This window comes from Pseudochaenichthys georgianus, chromosome 6 (assembly GCF_902827115.2).
Source record: "Pseudochaenichthys georgianus chromosome 6, fPseGeo1.2, whole genome shotgun sequence".
Taxonomy (NCBI): domain Eukaryota; kingdom Metazoa; phylum Chordata; class Actinopteri; order Perciformes; family Channichthyidae; genus Pseudochaenichthys; species Pseudochaenichthys georgianus.
In genome coordinates, this window is record NC_047508.1 from 7,560,308 (window position 1) to 7,575,726 (window position 15,419).

General features: G+C 43.8%; 1 protein-coding gene across 5 annotated transcripts in view; it reads left to right on the top strand.

The window, feature by feature from the left end:
• Positions 1-15,419, top strand: part of LOC117448095 (A-kinase anchor protein 13-like) — a 111,615-nt gene that overhangs the window by 83,177 nt on the left and 13,019 nt on the right. For 4 of the 5 annotated variants that reach the window (XM_034085211.1, XM_034085214.1, XM_034085215.1 and 1 more), the window contains 15 exons: positions 548-590; positions 1,592-1,703; positions 4,175-4,325; positions 7,023-7,090; positions 7,273-7,330; positions 7,449-7,626; positions 8,974-9,083; positions 9,237-9,383; positions 9,461-9,570; positions 11,656-11,799; positions 12,659-12,784; positions 13,011-13,128; positions 13,240-13,360; positions 15,014-15,144; positions 15,300-15,376. In XM_034085211.1, coding sequence (XP_033941102.1) covers positions 548-590; positions 1,592-1,703; positions 4,175-4,325; positions 7,023-7,090; positions 7,273-7,330; positions 7,449-7,626; positions 8,974-9,083; positions 9,237-9,383; positions 9,461-9,570; positions 11,656-11,799; positions 12,659-12,784; positions 13,011-13,128; positions 13,240-13,360; positions 15,014-15,144; positions 15,300-15,376 — 1,694 coding nt within the window. The remainder of the gene's footprint in view (positions 1-547; positions 591-1,591; positions 1,704-4,174; positions 4,326-7,022; positions 7,091-7,272; positions 7,331-7,448; positions 7,627-8,973; positions 9,084-9,236; positions 9,384-9,460; positions 9,571-11,655; positions 11,800-12,658; positions 12,785-13,010; positions 13,129-13,239; positions 13,361-15,013; positions 15,145-15,299; positions 15,377-15,419) is intronic. The other variant, XM_034085212.1, reaches the window with a different exon arrangement.

Genomic DNA, 15,419 nt, shown 5'->3' on the forward strand with positions numbered 1-15,419 from the left:
TTCTTTCTTGGGCTACAATAAATTCCAGGTCCTCGATGAAAAAGATATTTTATATTTAGTCGCCTGGTGTTTTTGGAATTCTTATTCACCTTTTCTCTTCAGAGCTGATATATTTGATATGTGAAAAGGAAACATTTGAAGCTTTATGATTCACTAAAATGAGTCTGTTCAACAACACAAATAATCCACTTGTGAAATAACTCAACTTGTGCGATAGGCGCTTTATTACTACTGTTTACCGGTTGCTCTTTTTCACAAATCAAGAGATAATTGCCTTCATAACAATCCTCCAGAGTAGTACACCCTGTCTGTTAGTGTCATACACTCTCTATCATAGGCTACAAACAGGTTCACCTGTAACTCTGACTGGACTCCCTGGATCAGACCTCCCTGGTTCCTCACACCACACAGAACACCAGAACTCCCCCTACACTAAATAACTTAAATACACGTATACGATTAAAGGATATAAGATATGTATTCCTGGTACAGTGTAAGGATTGGCAGCTGTGTTGATCACATGTGTGTCCCTCTCTGCTTCCTGTAGGCGGGAGCTCCTTCTGCCCCAACTCCGGCTCCCTGGAGTACAGGTAATAACGCTCAGATGGAAAAAGTGATGCTTTCACACCATTTGAAAGCTTTAAAGCTAACCTTTTAAATCACCTTTGTTTAAAAATGTGCTGTGGACAAATTGGCAGAACTGAAAAAGTGGTTGTGGGTGACAGTTTCATGTTCTAGTAGTTCAATACAATACCAGAAATAAGAGACATTTAGATTGTGTTTTGGGATATATATTGGAAGGTGATTTTTTGTACACAGACCCAACATCTTTTTAGAAGAGCATTGCCATGTATACGTCAGTGTTCGAGCTGTAAATGATTGAACGTGTGTTTGGGAAGGCAGTGTTGATGATTTCCATCTCATCAGTAATAGATCTCTAGTCGATAGTGTTACATCAGCATGGCATGCCGAAACCCATATTATTGTGCAGTAACACAATTTAAACACAATAGAATTACTGTAAATCTAAACCCCCCCCCCACACACACACACACACACACACACACACACACACCACAACACAGACTATATCACCCCTTGCTGCTAAATACCAACCACCTATGAGCAATATGTGCTAGATGTGCAACATATATAGATGCCGTTAAGAACTGTGTAATATACACCTGGCTGCTAAATCCTAACAACTGTTACATGATGTGTTTTTTTTTATTATGTTATTATTATTATATATTTTTTATTATATCATAACTTAGTACTTTTTTTTAATGCATGTCACATATTTATTATGTATGTTGGTTAGGCAGAAAGTATTACAAAGTATTAGAAAGTATACATTAGATTAAGTGATTAATTCAATTGCTGGTATGTTTATTAAACGTGTGTGTGTGTGTGTGTGTGTGTGTGTGTGTGTGTGTGTGTGTGTGTGTGTGTGTGTGTGTGTGTGTGTGTGTGTGTGTGTGTGTGTGTGTGTGTGTGTGTGTGTGTGTGTGTGTGTGTGTGTGTGTGTGTGTGTGTGTGTGTGTGTGTGTGTGTGTGTGTGTGTGTGTGTGTGTGTGTGTGTGTGTGTCAGTATTTCAGAGGATGAGCCAGGGCCCCTGCGCAGCGACTTTGAGGGGAAAGGAGGCCCTAAAATCAGCCGCACATTCAGCTACCTCCGCAGCAAGATGAGCAAGAAAGGGAAGGTGAGGACATGGAGTCACTGCGGGGGGGGGGTCGCACACGTGCACATGTTTGACCGTGCACGTACACTATTCACACTACAGCTGTGATGATATGAAGGGACATCACATGTCATTTAGCTGCCGCGTCTATCCATAGGGACTTAACATCTTCATCACTATGTATGTGATACACACACACACACCCACACACACACACACACACACACACACACACACACCATTAAAATAAAGACTTTCTTTTTCATTCATTACATTGCATTTAGCTGACGCTTTTATAAGTGCGTTCAACCAACAAGATACAAACTAGAAGAAAACAGAATCATAAAGTACATCACGTTTCATAGAGCCAAACATTTCAAGTGCTACTCAACTGGCTTTAGATAAGCCAGTCCTTTGTTAGTGTATAAGTGTTCTGTTAATAGTTCTATCGCTCGAAGTGGAGTCGAAAGAGATGAGTTTTCAGTCTGCGCCGGAAGGTGTGTAAGCTTTCTGCGGTCCTGATGTCAATGGGAGCTCATTCCACCATTTAGGAGCCAGGATAGCAAACCCACGTGTTTTTGCTGATGGGAACCTGGGTCCCCCTCGCAGCGAGGGTGCAGCGAGTCGTTTGGCTGATGCAGAGCGGAGTGCACGTGCTGGGGTGTACGGTTTAACCATGTCCTGGATGTAGGAAGGGCCAGATCCATTCGCAGCATGGTACGCAAGTACCAGGGTCTTGAAGTGGATTCTAGCAGTTACCGGAAGCCAGTGAAGGCAGCGGAGGAGCGGAGTGGTGTGGGAACATTTAGGAAGGTTGAAGACCAGACGAGCCGCTGCATTCTGGATGAGCTGCAGAGGTCGGATGGCACATGCAGGTAGACCAGCCAGGAGGGAGTTGCAGTAGTCTAGGTGTGAGATGACGAGAGCCTGGACCAGAACCTGCGTCGCTTTCTGGAATTCAACTTAATTCATACAATGACCTCTCATGAATTATATAATATGATATGATATTGTATTATATCTAAGAATAGATTAGATTAGATTTAATGTGCTTTATTGATCCCAAATATGGAAAAGGTTTTGTTACGGCAGCATTTTTAAAAGACACTGCACATAAGTTATATATATATATATATATATATAAAATAATAAATACACATAAATCTTAATTATATTAATATTTACAGTAGAAAGATAAATATGTATAGCTTATGTATAGATAAGACAATATAAAATAGACAGTATACATTTGAACACACTTTCATTCTAATGAAAAATCTGAATGAAGTTAGAAATATGTCCTAGCTTTCTTAAAGTGGGATCATTTCACCAGTGTACCACTAAACCATGTTAGCTAACAAAGCATCTTGGGTCAGGATGCTTGGTTACCAAAATGGTCCAATCGGTGAGCTACCTGCCTGACCATGTGACCTCCTGTGCACACAACACAACAATGTAGCATCATCATTCTTAGAGACCGATGTGTCAGTGCATGCAGTGCATCACACCATGCAACCAGGTCATCAGCCATTACATATATATACAGTATGTTTAAATGATCTCATGGAATGATATTAAACCCTCCCAGCAGACTAAAGCAAGAAGTGAAACTAAGTCAAACTGAAGTGAAAGTAAATATTCAAATCAGTAAATGAGAAGAGAATATGAAGCAAGCTAAAAACATGTTAAAACTCATTTAAAGAATAAAACAAAAAGTGTCTGGACTAAAATAATAATACATCTAATGACGTATCACAACGTTTTTGAGTTTTTGTCATTAGATACTTTTTTACAGTGGGCTGACGTGATGACAAGGACCCTGCACAAGGGAGCACAAGGGGAACTTGGTGTGTGTGTGTGTGTGTGTGTGTGTGTGTGTGTGTGTGTGTGTGTGTGTGTGTGTGTGTGTGTGTGTGTGTGTGTGTGTGTGTGTGTGTGTGTGTGTGTGTGTGTGTGTGTGTGTGTGTGTGTGTGTGTGTGTGTGTGTGTGTGTGTGTGTGTGTGTGTGTGTGTGTGTGTGTGTGTGTGTGTGTGTGTGTGTGAGAGAGAGCTCCCTTCCTGATTTGAAAGCATTCAGACAGCAGCCGCTCGTAGTGACTTTATCAAGAAGGACTCACACTGAGCGTTAAAGAGGAGACGGGCAGGCAGGAGAGAGTAGCAGTCAGTCATGTTGAGTGACAGGTTTAATCGCTCTGCGAGGTGGAGAGGAGAACTCAGACCTGATAGGGTAAGCCAAATCTGTCTGTCTGTTTATAGGCAGGGTGGGAGAGGTCGGCCATCTTTCCTTCCCTTATGCACATGCAGTTATAGCGTATTACAGCTGGGCAATAATGCAGTTTGTAATAAAATACATAGAGTTGTATCTCTTGGTATGTTAGTATATTATTATATATGTTGTGTTGTGAACTACTGAAGCGTTATGACTTGCTGAAATCAATAGGACAGAACCTGTTGATCTCTGTATGAACATCCATCTGTTTCATTGCTTCCAGGAGAAGGAGAAGAAAGGAGAGAAGGAGAGTAAGGAGAAAGAGAAGAAGAGCACTAACGGTCACCTCTTCATCCCCGTCAGCCCCTGTGCCCCCTCCTCCTGTCTGTACTGCTCCAAACCTCTGCACAGCAAAGACACCTTCCTGTGCAACAGTAAGACCCCCCCCCCCCCTCCTCTCCCTCCTTCCTCTTCCCTTCCAAATATCATCTTATCTCAATCTCTCTCCTGCCTAACTCTCTTGATTCCTCCTCTGTGGCCTCCTCTTTACATTGCCTTTAGCTGACGTTTTTATCCAAAGCGACTTACAATAAGTGCGTTCGACCAACACAATACAAGCTTGAAGAAAACAGAATCATATAAGTACAGGTTTCATAGAGCCAAACATTTCAAGTGCTACTCAACTGGCTTTAGATAAGCCAGCCCTTTATTAGTATATAAGTGCTTTGTTAGCAGTTATTTGTTAGTCATTCTATCGCTCGAAGTGGAGTCGAAAGAGATGAGTTTTCAGTCTGCGCCGGAAGGTGTGTGAGCTTTCTGCTGTCCTGATGTCAATGGGGAGCTCATTCCACCATTTTGGAGCCAGGATAGCAAACCCACGTGTTTTTGCTGATGGGAACTTGGGTCCCCCTCGCAGCGATGGTGCAGCGAGCCCTTTGGCTGATGCAGAGCGGAGTGCACGTGCTGGGGTGTACGGTTTAACCATGTCCTGGATGTAGGAAGGGCCAGATCCATTCGCAGCATGGTACGCAAGTACCATTGTCTTGAAGTGGATTCTAGCAGTTACCGGAAGCCAATGAAGGCAGCGGAGGAGCGGCGTGGTGTGGGAGAATTTAGGAAGGTTGAAGACCAGACGAGCCGCTGCATTCTGGATGAGCTGCAGAGGTCGGATGGCACATGCAGGTAGACCAGCCAGGAGGGAGTTGCAGTAGTCTAGGCGTGAGGTGACGAGAGCCTGGACCAGAAGCTACGTCGCTTTCTGGGTCAGCTGGGGACGTATCTTCCTGATGTTGTAAAGCGTGTATCTGCAGCAACAGGTTGTAGCAGCGATGTTTGCAGTGAAGGACAGGTTGTTATCTAGGGTCACACCCAGATTCCTTGCAGTCTGAGTTGGGGAAACAACAGAGGTGCCGATGTTGATTGTTAGGTCAAGAGTGGGACAATCTTTTCCCGGAAGGAAAAGCAGTTCAGTCTTGTCATGGTTGAGCTTGAAGTGATGATCAGACATCCACTGAGAGATCTCAGCTAGACAAGCAGAGATGCGTGCGACGACCTGGGTCTCTGAGCTGGGAAAGGACAGAATTAATTGGGTGTCATCAGCGTAGCAGTGGTATGAAAAACCATGCGGGCTAATGACTGATCCGAGCGAGTTTGTGTACAAGGAGAAGAGGAGGGGACCAATAACAGAGCCCTGAGGGACCCCTGTAGTTAATTGACAAGGGTCGGACTCCGACCCCCTCCAAGTTACCCTGTAGGTACGGTCTTTGAGGTATGAGGTGAGGAGGGAAAGTGCAGAGCCTGAAACTCCAAGTTGTTGGAGAGTGAAGGAGGATCTGATGGTTCACCGTGTCGAATGCAGCAGACAGGTCCTGCTTCCTCTTGGTACCTCGGTAGCTTCACTCTAACCCTTCTCTTCTCACGGTACAGATTCACATTCACTTTCATCAGTGGTCGCATTACTTAGAACACATTCATTTCCAACTCAAAGAAGAAAGCAGAAGCTGCTGACATGTGATCCTTTCTGAATCATTGTGATGGTGGTCTACCTTCAGGGGGATCATATGTATGTTTTATTAGTGGGGATAGTGAGCAGACATCCTAAATAACTTTGAACACGTTATCATGTTTGAACTCAAACAGGCTCTTTCCTTTTATTGTAAATTACTTTTGAAGAGTTTTTTAACCTGACGTCCAAATGTAGTTTTATTCATATGCCATATTAACTTGTGTCACACACACTATTGACATACATTTAATACATACTGTTAGTTTAAAGGACATTATGTTAAAATACTCACTTTAGTCATAGGACTAACTTTCTGTGTTACTAAACTTTAACTTATTTTTGACCTTAGACATTAGGTTGCATGTTAATGTAAACATTCAGTCCTTTTTCTAAGTGTTATAATATCAAAGTGACTGAAGGAAACACTACTAATGTATGATTCCAGTCCTTTTCCACCTTCTCTTGTCAACCCTCGTTTTGCAACTCTTTGCCTATCTGGGATTGGTTCATTATGATGTCACTGCTCCTCAGCTAAAGGGATCGAACATAAAGACTAACCACACTCGTGCTTTGAAATGATACTTATTTGAAGCTTTTAGGCGGCAGAAATTATCAATATTTATCAGGATGCAATTACTGCCTATATGTTGTGAGAAACATCTTTTAGTCTACAGTTTGACTGTACATTATTGATCAGAAAGTGTCCTTCTTAACTTTGAAAGGTTGTCAGAAACAGACTTGAGTGTCCTTCTTAACTTTGAAAGGTTGTCAGAAACAGACGTGAGTGTACTTTTCAACAGTAGAATCTTGTTGGAAACTTGGATGTAAGATGAGAAAGTTTGCCCAGTGTTATTTTTCTCCCTCTGGCGGCTTTGTCACAAATTATCTAAATTGACAGCCACCTTCTGACCTGCAGTGTTTCTGAACAAATAGAATAACTTCTTCTGCCTTGTACATTTATATCCAGCTTAATTGTATAGTGTTCAGCCCTATCTAATGTTACTTACTGTAGTGTATGTCTGTCTTTTTAAAAGCACAACAGTAGCAGATCATCACAGCCATGAATAAAACATTAGGGTTGGTGTATGTATGTTTTATAAAATGTGTGATGTGATCTTGTTCACAGACTGCGGAGGCCATGTCCATAAGTGCTGCAGAGAGAGTCTGTCTGTCTGCACAAAGAGCAGAACAAAGGTAGGTCTGATACTCACCGGCTTCTTCTCTAAAAGTATCCATGGACTCCTCAGCGGATGAAAAGATACAGACTATCAAAGCAATGAATAGACATTGAAATAATGAATCGTAATTATTTGTATGACAAATTATCTTCAACTATTCTAAAAAGCTGACCTCATGATGTCCTGTGTTTGTCCCAGCAGCCGTCCCCAGTGCCAGAAGCTGCTCCTGGGTCAGCTGTTAGCTTGAGGACCAAATGTAAGAACACATACACACTGCTGTTGTTGAGGAGCCCAGTACCTTACACTGTTAATACAAAGCCTTATCAGTCCATTATACATCTGTATAGTAAGTCCACTTTGATGTTTGTATGCAGCTACATCTTCAGCATCATCTAAATCATCTGCATCCTCGTCTTCGTCACGGGAACGCTGGTCCACGGCAACCACTCCTGATGACCAGCTCCCCACGTTGTTTCCACGGAGGCACAACAGCATCTTCAACCCGCACAACAGCAACCTGTCCAAGAGCATCTCCACCAGCAACATAGCAGGGTGAGAACCCCACACACACACACACACACGCACACGCACACACACACACACACACACACACACACACACACACACACACACACACACACACACACACACAGAGCGAACTACTGTTGGTATTGGCTATTCTGTCTGGGGTCCACACACTTTCAGTCAAACACACATTAACAAACAATTGTGAAACAAATAGAAAAGTGATCATCCTTTTTAAACATCAAAACACACATTTAACAATTAAACCATTTCTTAAGAATTAATAACACAATTACTCTATTAATAAACAGTAATTCAGGGTGAACAAAAGCCGCCTTAAATTGTACATGTTTCTATCCTGCACTTCCAGACATGGTACATTCCAAGAAAATATGTTATTGAAAAACTTTGACAATAAAAATAAAAACAATTCTTTGTGAATTATTTGTCTAGATTTACGTCTAATTTCTGAACCAGTTTTTACGTATTCGCGTAACAATACGTAAATCATCATTTCCAACTGACCATGGCTCTGTAACATTGCTGCATGTCATTGGGAAAGTAATCTGTGATAATCAAACGTTTAAATGCTAGTATTCACTTATATTTCGAGATAAAAGCACTTATTGTGTGGTGTGGATATAGAAATGCATGACAAACTGGTACGGAGTTTTAAACTTCATTATAACGTGATTTCTGAATTATTGGCATGACGTCCGATACTTTCGTGACACAAAGCAAAGCTGCTGTCACAGAGAGCCGCTGTGATCCCCCCCCTGTGTCATGTGAGGGTGTATCATCTCATACTGCAGCTCGACCTGTTCCCACAGTGAAGACCCTGTCTACTACTGTATCTCAAGTGCCTTTCCTCTGATTCAACCACACTGGTAGTTATAGTCGAGGAAGTGATGGCTCTTCGTCATGTCTCTTGTGCTGCTTCCTCATTCCTGCTAAAAGGAGCAAAGGAAGTTTGGGTCATTCTTGGTAGTATAAATCATTTGCGTTCTTTTTAAAGTGTTAAGGGTTTCAGATGAATCGCAAACGATACCATATTAACAACAACCCAGTGTGATATTTCATCATAGGACTTGTATTAAATGTTGTGTTGTGTTTGAACTCCAAGAACATAGTATTGGGTTTTCCATCAAACTGCAGAACAGCCCTCATCGTGTTACCTCAGCGGCTTCCTTTAAGTCACCACGAAGACCACTTCTCCCGGCACAGAGCTGGGTTTTGTGCCCTAATGTGTTCATGTCTTCCCTCTGTAGCGATCACACATTGTATGCATTGTCCCGGTCGGTCCGTCTCTGCTCCCTGTATGCAGCAGCCTGTGCACATGCTGTAGTCTGACATGTGTTGTTGTGTCCCTGATAGGCTCGATGCTGAGGTTCCACTGAAGGGCCTGAAGTCTCTGTCCCAGTCCACCGACTCACTCCATAAGGGGAGCAAAGTCAACGCCTCCACAGAGTCCCTCACTGATGAAGGTACACACACACACACACACACACACACACACACACACACACACACACACACACACACACACACACACACACACACTCTTAACCTGTATAAAGACAATGGAGAACGTGTCTCTGAAGTGTGTCTCTTCTTATTATGTGTGTGCGCTTGTGCAGGCACTGAGATGATGGACAGTCAGCTGATGGGAGAATTTGAGTGGGACGTCAAAGATCTCGAAGCTGATTCTTGGAGCGGAACGATGGATAAGAAGTTCTTGAAAACGTTGAAGAAAGATGAAATCAAGAAACAAGACGTCATCTATGGTAGAGAGAGAGGAAGAGTTGCATGTGTCAATGCTCCGCTCATGTGTGTGTACATAATATGGATCTTCTCTCCACAGAGCTGTACCAGACAGAGTTCCACCATGTGAGGACTCTGCGGATCATGTCGGAGGTGTACTACAAAGGCCTGCACAAGGACCTGCAGCTGGACAATACAACTCTGGACAAGGTGAGGATCGGCTGAGTGTCACACAGTGTCACTAGCAAGGACCACCGCCATATGTTTATTTACAGGACATATTGACTAATGCGAGTGGTGAAGAGTGTGTAAGGAGTAAGGGGCGAAGGGATACGGGAGGGATTATGAGGTTGAGGGGAGGGAGGCAAGGGTTGAATGGGTCACGGGGTGGTTGGAGGGATGAACGAATGTAGCGAGGGAGGGATGAAGGGACATAGGAAGGAATGAAGGGATAAAGGGAGGAAGGGATGAAGGGATAAAGGGACATAGGGAGGGAGGAAGGGATGTAGGGAGGAAGGGATAAGGGTGGGAGGGATTAAAAGGTTGAGGGGATGAAGGGGGGGAGGGAGGGATGAATGGGCAAAGGGATGTTGGGAGGGATTGAAGGGACATATGTAGGGTCAAAGAATGGAGAGAGGAATGAAGTGATGAAGTGATGAAGTGATGAAGTGATGAAGCGATGAAGTGATGTAGGGATGAAGTGATGAAGCGATGAAGTGATGTAGGGATGAAGTGATGAAGTGATGTGGGTACAGATGAGGTAGAATGGGGGATGGATGAGTGGAAAGGAAAGGGAGCATTGGAGACAAAGGAGGTTGGATGTGTTGAGCGGTAATGGTAGCTTAGCTGGTGGGTTCAGTAGTGGTGGACAGTGTTTCCCACAGATCTGAAATATACTTAGGGGGGTGGTGATAGCGGGGGAGGGGGGGGGTTGAGGTGACGTGCAACAACATTAACATTAACCTTTCTGTTGGTCGCTTGTTAGCAGACCCTTCACGCGATGGCAGAGCGAACAGGTACAGGCAGGGCCCATAATGATAGCCCTATAGTTTAAATCTACTACCCACACATGAACATATGGAAATGGGTTACTATTTAAAAAAATAAATGTATTTAGGAACCTATCCATGTGATTTTTAGTGGGGGTCGACCTCAAATCCTCTATGGGGGTCCAGGGGCATGCCCCCCCGGTAAGATTTTATTTTTTATTTTGGAGTTAAATGCATCAATCTGGTGCATTTTGAGGGGGAAATAAAGAGACTAGATCTATGGAAACACCTATATTAAACAGAACTGTATACATTTCAATAATCATAACATCATGGCCATAACCAATAACATACCATTTCCAATATGAAAAAAACACTGAAACGTGTTTATTAATTTATTTTTGGTTCATTTATAGTTGTGAGTGTGTCTGTGCTCCTGAATCAGCCTCTCCTGATCCTCTCCCCCCTGCTCCTCTTTGAGGCAGCAGCAAAGACTAGTTTTCTCTCAACAAGTTTTAAAAGTGTATCTTAACTTTTTATTTATTTACTCATGCGTATTTTACTAATCACATTACATTTCATTTAGCTGACGCTTTTATCCAAAGCGACTTATAATGACCGATTACAGGGACATTCTCCCTGGAGTAACTAAGGGCTAAGTGCCTTACTCAAGGGCACACTAGTGGTGGTGTACCTGGCGGGATTTGAACTCACAGCCTTCCGATCTTCAGCCCACCTCGCTATCCATTAGACCAATCACTACCCTCTCAAATGGGAATATGTGTTTACATAACTGGTGACCACACCGTTTGAGACCCACTGAGAACTTAGACTAAGTTAACTATCTAAACACTCAGAGAGTCCTTTACCTCACCTGAGCTGAGCTTATCCCGAGCTTGAATGACACACAGAGACCAATCAAGGGCTTTGATTTATGATCTGTATGACAGTGGCCATGTCGGCAGGCCACATCATGTGGACAGCCAGTCACCCTGTGTGAGGCAGGCCACTTAACAGGCCAGAAGGAGGCGAGATCAGAGCAAGGGAGCGAGGGATCCTTTTCCACAAGTTAATCGATTGCAGATGGCGTCGTGGTCACGGACGAATAAAAAAAGAAAGAAAAAATGGGTCGCGAAATATACTTGGGCGGCCGTTAATATACCTTGGCGGCCCGCCCAAGTATAGTCTATGTGTGGGAAACCCTGGTGGAGCCTGCTCCTGAACATAAGCTATAACCAATTCACTTCATTAATAAGATATCATCAATAACATACTTGAACTAAAATCTGTTGATCATTCTCTGTAGATTTTCCCTGTTTTGGATGACCTGTTGGAAACGCACACACATTTCCTCACCCTGCTCCTGGAGAGGAAGAAGGCTTCGTCCACGGAGGGAGAGGGCAGCAGCAACTTCCTGATCTGCAGCATCGGGGATGTGCTGCTCAACCAGGTGAGAGAGATAATGTTTGATACTTGACTCTGGTGATGGGGAGGGAGACAGACTGCACTGAAAGATCCTCTGGTGGTCCAAGGTTACTTCAGGGAACACGTGTGCACGCCTGGTAACCACTGGTATCTCACAATACATTAGCAGTTCATATGTAGTGGTGCAGTGATGACGTATCTCTGTAGGCTGACCTGGAAGTTAGTATTGCAAGAAATGACAATGTCACGCTACAACATCACAGTCTCATGACGCGTCACCATCAAAGCTAAGGGCGGCTAATGTTCAGCTTGATAACGTTTAGTGGTGTTGTTTAGCCACTTGTTAGCAACCGTCTTTTATTAAGACACCAACAAAGCTTTAGACATTCACCAGTGGGGTATTTACTATTTTTTGTTATGTCCTAGAACAAAAAAAGAAAATGTCTTGCGTTGTTATCAGCCATAGACAGACCTTATTGCGGGAATCAAACAAAACCTAAAAAAACAAGACAAGACAAAATGCTAACATTGAAAAGCTTAAACACATGTTTGGGTTTAGGACTTATTCTCGCACCACTTCATGTACGTTGTCATGACACTGACAGCCTCTAGAAGTTGTGCATTATGCCCCCACACGACAATAACCCCATAATACACATGTTGGGCTTCATGAGCTGTTGCCTCCTGTCTCCAGTGGGGGGCATCAGAGGTTAGAAGTTATTTTCTTCTAGTTCAATTGAACGTTGTCTTCCTCGTGTTTGAATGTCCTATCATTCCATCAATACCTTGAACTGTTACGGCCACATGTGATCACGCACTGAATGTGAAGGAACACTAAGAGAACGTGTCATCCGAGGGGATTCTGAAAGTGTTCTTCACTCCAGTTTTCAGGCTGCAGCGCTGATCGTATGAAGAAAGTCTACGGGAAGTTCTGCAGTCGCCACAGTGAAGCGGTTAATCTCTACAAAGACCTGCATGCCAAAGATAAGCGCTTCCAAGGCTTCATCAAGGTCAGCACCCTTCTCAAATCCACACACATCATAGGGGTTGTTACAGGGCTGTAATTCATCATCTGTGTGTGTGTGTGTGTGTGTGTGTGTGTGTGTGTGTGTGTGTGTGTGTGTGTGTGTGTGTGTGTGTGTGTGTGTGTGTGTGTGTGTGTGTGTGTGTGTGTGTGTGTGTGTGTGTGTGTGTGTGTGTGTGTGTGTGTGTGTGTGTGTGTGTGTGTGTGTGCAGAAAACAATGAGCAGCAGCATCGTGCGGAGGCTCAGTATCCCAGAGTGCATCCTGTTGATCACTCAGAGGATCACCAAGTACCCCGTCCTCATCCAGAGGATTCTGCAGCACACTAAAGGTACGAGTGAAGACACAGAGGGCTGCACTGCAGTGACTCCCCCAGAGACAGGGCGACTGCCTGCTCTGCGCCTCAGTGTGTGATCGATGTGTTCCCTCTGTGCTCTGACAGACTCCGATGAGGACCACAGCTGTGTGTGTGAGGCTCTGCGCTGTGTGAAGGAGCTCATCACGGCGGTGGACAGCAAGGTGAACGAGCACGGGAAGAAGCAGAGGCTGAAGGAAGTCTACAGGTAAAGCGTCCACACTGTGACTTTAGAAAGCTGATTCCAGACTCGTTCCTGTTCCAAAGGGTCTGACCGAGCCCACCACAGACATACTGAACACACAGTGTGTAGTCTGAAGTGCAGTGGGGGCCTAAGAACACAATGTGATCAACAGCTCCTGAGCATCGACCAAAGAAACAGAAACAAATCGTAATCTGATTCATTCAGAGTGAACATCGTTTTGTATTACATGTTCCTCCTGCTGCATATGTTAGAGATAGTGATGAAAGAAAGTCCAGTAACCTTTGTTTGTCTTTCTTAGACAAGTCAAAGTAACTAAATCATTGTTTTGTTCTTAAACCAGTAAACAGAAAAGTGTTGCTTTCTAATTGACCATCTCAATACAAGCTTGAAGCATTAGCAACAGAACAAAGTGACAATAGTTCTCAAGCACACTTGTTATTGTGGAATGTGGCCCGCCCCCTTTGATAAGTGTATCATTTAGGGGAAACAAATTCCAGTTGCTTTTCTATTGTCTGGTCAAAGAAAGAACACTGAAACAAAGTCACACAATTAATTGCAAATCAAAAATAAGAGGATGAAGAAACATTGAATACTGTATCAAATAGCCGACGTGAGGAATGCCCAATGGCGCCTCTCTGGATGTGAGCAGGAGTTCCAGAGGCAAGCAGCTGGATCTCTTGTAAATTGGCGTTTTTAATTATGTGTGACTCAGTGTGAAGTAGGGACGGGTACCGAGCCCCGGTATCAAACGGGCCCCGGGGCTGAATTATTAAAGACCGTGGTACCGTTAAGCTCCGACGTTATCGGTCTTTTTATCCGTACTGGAGACATGTAAAAAATATGTATTATTGCTACACAAACATTATATTGCAGTTTTAGTGTCGCCAACTCCGTTTCTAATACGCAAAAAGACTGCAAAATGCGTCTATGGTTATTTTTAGTATTTTCGATCTTTCCAATCCAGACGAGAGATTTCTCTCCCCCGTCTGTGTCCGAGGGGGCGGGGCAGTTTACACACACGCAGCTGCTACATGCAGCAACACACACACACGGAGGAGATGGCGGAGAGAACGCGCTCCGAGGTGTGGCTCAACTTTACCAAAAGTGGAATAAGAGTTCAGCATGTAAGGGCGGTAACACGAGCAATGTGTCTAAACATTTATCAAAAGTGCTCCACATCCAGACGGAGGAATGCACCGGGTTCCACTGTCTTTCTAGCAGCTCTGTAGCCCCGTCCAGAGGAACGTTTCCACGTCAGGTGTTCTGTATGCTAGCAGCAACACACGGAGTTAACTACATTATACAAACATGGGTTATAATTAGAGGAAACAGAGTTATTTAGTTTGTTAAAGTTTCAGCTATTCTGTTTACAATTCTGTCTTCACATTATTTAATACCATTTGTTAAAACACTGTTCTTTCTTTTGATGTGAAATATTATGTATTTAATTTAAATAAAAAGCAATGTTAGTTTTGTTCACAATTTGTTTAGTTAGTTGACCTTGTTTTTCTCTCCAAAAGAACCGATAAGATAATCGTTAAAAGACCGGATCGATAAGCGTATCGTTAAAAGTAGTGGTACCGTTAAAACCTTAACGACACCCATCCCTGGTGTGAAGTTGGAAAGTAAACATGTCGTTGTTTCTGCTGTCTCCAGTCGCACTGACAGTAAGTCCATCATGAGGATGAAGAGCGGCCAGATGTTTGCCAGAGAGGACCTGATGAGAGGCAGGAAGCTGCTGCATGACGGAGCTCTGCAGCTGAAGAACACCGCAGGGAGACTCAAAGGTACACGGCGTCTGCAGCCTGCGGGCAGCTTCAACACGGGCTCCGGTCTGCAGAGGGAGGCTGTGAAGCAGAGGGTCGAATAGTCTTTACCTATTCCACCACAGTGTCTTTCGTCCACTCTGTCTGCTGTAACCATCGTTGTGCCTGTGTTGCAGATGTGCAGGCCATGCTGCTGTCTGACGTGTTGGTGTTTCTCCAGGAGAAAGACCAGAAATATGCCTTTGCCTCATTGGTTAGTAGCCCGTTGCAATCCTTCATGTTGACGCGCCGGTGAC